This window comes from Coregonus clupeaformis, unplaced genomic scaffold (assembly GCF_020615455.1).
Source record: "Coregonus clupeaformis isolate EN_2021a unplaced genomic scaffold, ASM2061545v1 scaf1089, whole genome shotgun sequence".
Lineage (NCBI taxonomy): Eukaryota > Metazoa > Chordata > Actinopteri > Salmoniformes > Salmonidae > Coregonus > Coregonus clupeaformis.
Genome location: NW_025534543.1, coordinates 1 through 3,646, shown reverse-complemented (window position 1 = coordinate 3,646; position 3,646 = coordinate 1). Strand labels below are relative to the sequence as shown.

At 40.3% G+C, this 3,646-nt stretch overlaps 1 protein-coding gene across 1 annotated transcript; it reads left to right on the top strand.

Annotated features, from left to right (window-relative positions):
- The first annotated feature begins 1,613 nt into the window (after positions 1 to 1,613).
- LOC121535796 lies at positions 1,614 to 3,638 on the top strand. Its single transcript, XM_045217514.1, has 7 exons — positions 1,614 to 1,732; positions 1,934 to 2,040; positions 2,185 to 2,295; positions 2,414 to 2,467; positions 2,571 to 2,732; positions 2,944 to 3,069; positions 3,514 to 3,638. The coding sequence occupies exons 1-7, from the start codon at positions 1,726 to 1,728 to the stop codon at positions 3,550 to 3,552; spliced, it is 606 nt and encodes a 201-aa protein (XP_045073449.1). The 5' UTR covers positions 1,614 to 1,725; the 3' UTR covers positions 3,553 to 3,638.
- The last annotated feature ends 8 nt before the right edge of the window (positions 3,639 to 3,646 follow it).

Genomic DNA, 3,646 nt, shown 5'->3' with positions numbered 1-3,646 from the left:
GAACACAATTCAATATCATTACCATTTTTTCAATGTGCATGAAAAGTGATAAAGTAGTGGCTGGAACATTAACATAAGTTAATCTATTGTTTCTCTTCAATGACAACACATTCATAACGCGTCTCAAAGTAGGACTAATGATCTAGAGTCAGTTTTGCATTTTAGAACATAATTAATATAATATTACATGGACATGGGGGACCAGATCCTAGATCAGCTCTCCCACTCTGAGACGCTTTATGAATACGGGCCAAGAGGTTCAATGTGTATTACAATGCTGCCCCTTTGTGGCTAATGCAGCACTAAAATGCTGCTAGATATGAAGTGCCCATCTCTTCTAATCAATTTTTAGATGGTAGATTTGGAGTAATGGTAAATGGATAATGAAAGTGTTATGAGCAAAGGTTAGAGGTAAGAGGTACAGGGGCAAGGGTACAGCTACAAAGTCTTATACAAAGCCTAAAGAGCTGAATGAAATCCAAGAGCTGAATAAACAGACACAATATTATAGTGATTATATGATTGAGGACTCGATTCAATCAGATTCGGCTAGCCAACACCCACATAGCTGGTGTTTTGATGGTGTCGGAGGTGGAACCGCTTTAGACCTGTCAAATCCACAAGAGGCTCCCGGTGTGGTGACACTGATGGTTTCTTTGAACTGATGGCTTCTGCAGTGGTGGCTAGAGAATACAGATTTTAGCTAAGCCTAACCCTTTTCCCAACCTTAACCTAATTCTCCTAACGTGCTACTTCAATTTTCCTAACCTTCTATTTTAATTATTCTAACCTGCTACTTTAATTCTCCTAAAATGCTACTTTAATTCTCCAAACTGCTACTATACAGCCAGTGATTTTTGTGCTTCACACCAGAGTAAAATAGTCTCAGCACAATGATCTAAGAGCTGGGGTGTGCAAAACCTTGCATTCTGTCACAGATCCTAAATAATTTGCTGTCTAGAAAATGTATTAAAATGCATAACCTTGTCAAACGAAACATAAAAACAACAATGTAAAAGGATTGATGGGACAATGGTGGACACGCTATTGTTATATTAGCTTTTATTTGTTCCAATCAAAGAGCAAATTAGGTAAATGAGTAAGACTTGACTTCCTGGTTTTCTGAGGCTTGTCTGGAACTTTGCTCTGCCAGTGTGTCTACAGCTGTAGAGGAAATTACAGTACCTTCATTTAATGGCTCCTTTCAGAGAAACAATGTGTTGGTGGTTGATCATGGAGTTGAGGAAAATAAACCTAGGGCACCAGTTGACTGTAGTTTATCAGTCCTCAGTTCTTTATCAGTTGGTTGTACAGGGCAACAACACCCTGACTCTGACTCCTATCAACCTGCCTAATTAGATGAATAAGCTGAGGGTAAGACATATGCTGCATCTGAAATGGCACCCTACCCTATATAGTGTACTACTTAGGGTGTCATTTCAAACACAGTCATAGTCTACAACACTTTGCCAGTCAAAACCATCAGTTAGAATTTCCTGTCCTGCACTGAGGAAATCTAACAGTTAAGGGGGAGGAGTGTGTAAGACTGCAGAGGGGTCAAATTCCTCTGACGACAAGGGGGCGGGATTGGATAAAAAATAACGGGAACAAAAAGAGTTGAGGGGCGTTGGTGGTTTTGCTCAGAATTTCCGTCAAAGGAAGTCTAAAGCAGACTATTTTTAAGATTATCGAAGATTTCAGAGATCTTAATAGCATCCAATAGTTATGGCAGGTAAAACAAATATAATTTAATTGCATGGTTAGTAAAAACAAGATAATCTGGACTCTGATCTGCATGTTTGCTTTAAAAACAAACGCAATCTCATACCAGAACATTTGCATGTGATCATTTCAATATTTTCAGTAAATTGGGTTGTATTGCAGTAGGTTCAGCAGTCTATTGCTAGACAGTTTACTCAAATGCTCTTATCAGATGAAGAGGCCATGCCCGGCGTAGAGGGTCCCCTTGTCGCAGTCACATTTCAGAGGACTCCTCACCAAAAACAGAAGTACCTGGAGTCTGAACCGAAAGCATTGGGGGTAAATCATCCTGAGCACATAAAAGTGTAGTCTGGCAATCCATTTAAATGTCACTATAATGTATTATAATCTATGAAATGTTATTTAATGTTATTTAATCTGTAGCTCATTGTACTTTATCTCTCTCTCTCTTCTCCTCCTCAGGTGACTCAGATTGCCCTCAGTGTGTTCAATATCAGTTCTGTCATTGTCATTTTCAACAACAGCATGAGCATTTTTGTTGAAGACTTATCCCAAATCATTGGATCAGTGTTTGTGAGTGACCATCATACATGTGCCCCCTGTACTCACTTGATTGATGTTAAATGACAAGAAAATGAAAGAGTTGAGTGTTTAGAGGTTAACATGACTTTTACTGTTGTACTCTCTACAGGTGATCATAGCTGGGAGTTTGGCCATAGCTGCACAACATCTCCATCTTCCCACTGTAAGTTATGCAATTTGTAGGCGTACAAGTTCTTTGAGAAAACAAGTGATATATACTGTACCAGTGGCATCTCCTCTTCTCTGCTCTCCTCTCTCTGTCTCAGCTGAAGTCCTGTCTGGGGATGCAGGTAGTTGCCTGTGTAGCATCAGTGTTCAACTTGATCTTCTCTGTGTCAAACATGGCTGGACACAAATATGGTTATGGCTGCTGGAAATACGTTGAAATCAACAGCACTGATCACGACAATACTTGCTATTCATTCAAAGTGAGTATGTACAGACAGTATGTCAGTATGTGTTGGATATAATTCAATGTAAATGGATGTGGAGAAAGGGGATGTTCAAACTGGGATGCTCACATTAGATGTTAAAGTGGGCTGAGTTTAAGAATATCCTATCAAATGTTTCATGCAAATACGTCATACAATAGGAAAAAACATGAAACAAAGTACACATTGCTCCATTTCTTGTAAACAGGATTCTACTGCACATTACTTTGCTGAGTTGGTCCTGATACATACTGCTCTCATCGCTATCTCTGTCACGCTGGCTGCCTACTGCTGCAAGGTGGTCAACTGCTGCTTCCCCCCGGGACCACGAATGGTGAGTCAGTGTAGAAATGGAGCCAATAGAATCAGAAACGGACTGGCCATAGGTCAGTACTGGCAAATGCCAGACAGATCCATTGGCCAGTGGGCCAGTCTAAATGTTGGTTTTATCGTTGAATTATCATGATTTTATCATGATAGGAACGACAAGGGAAGAAAATGGTCCAGTGAGTTGTAAATGCACACGCCAATTTCTGGTCCCATGCAGTCCATCCCTGCCTAGAGCAGACATCACCTTGAAATGCAAAGTTTGATTGAAGGCCTACCAATACTATGCCTGTGGTGTGTCTAGAATGGGCTGGGTGGCCTGTTCACATCACTCAAATATTGTATTTGTCCAGATACCAAACAGAACATCTGCATTATCATCAGAAATGGAATGTTGTTATAACATGACGGTTATAACCTCTTAATTGAGTGTGTGAGTTCTCTCTTCTAGCCGGTGATCACAGTCCAAGTCCCTCCTGCTCAGCAATGAGGAGCGATACCATGTGAGGACCAACCAAGACAAGAGATCCAACCCCTTAACCAACCAGCAAAAACATTTCTTATACATCAACTAAAATATTGTA

What these genes read in the sequence shown, in the direction of transcription:
- LOC121535796 (XM_045217514.1), top strand. An exon ending in CTGAACCGAAAGCATTGGGG is followed by an intron (nt 2,041 to 2,184) that starts GTAAATCATCCT and finishes TCTCCTCCTCAG; the next exon opens with GTGACTCAGATTGCCCTCAG. An exon ending in AAATCATTGGATCAGTGTTT is followed by an intron (nt 2,296 to 2,413) that starts GTGAGTGACCAT and finishes TACTCTCTACAG; the next exon opens with GTGATCATAGCTGGGAGTTT.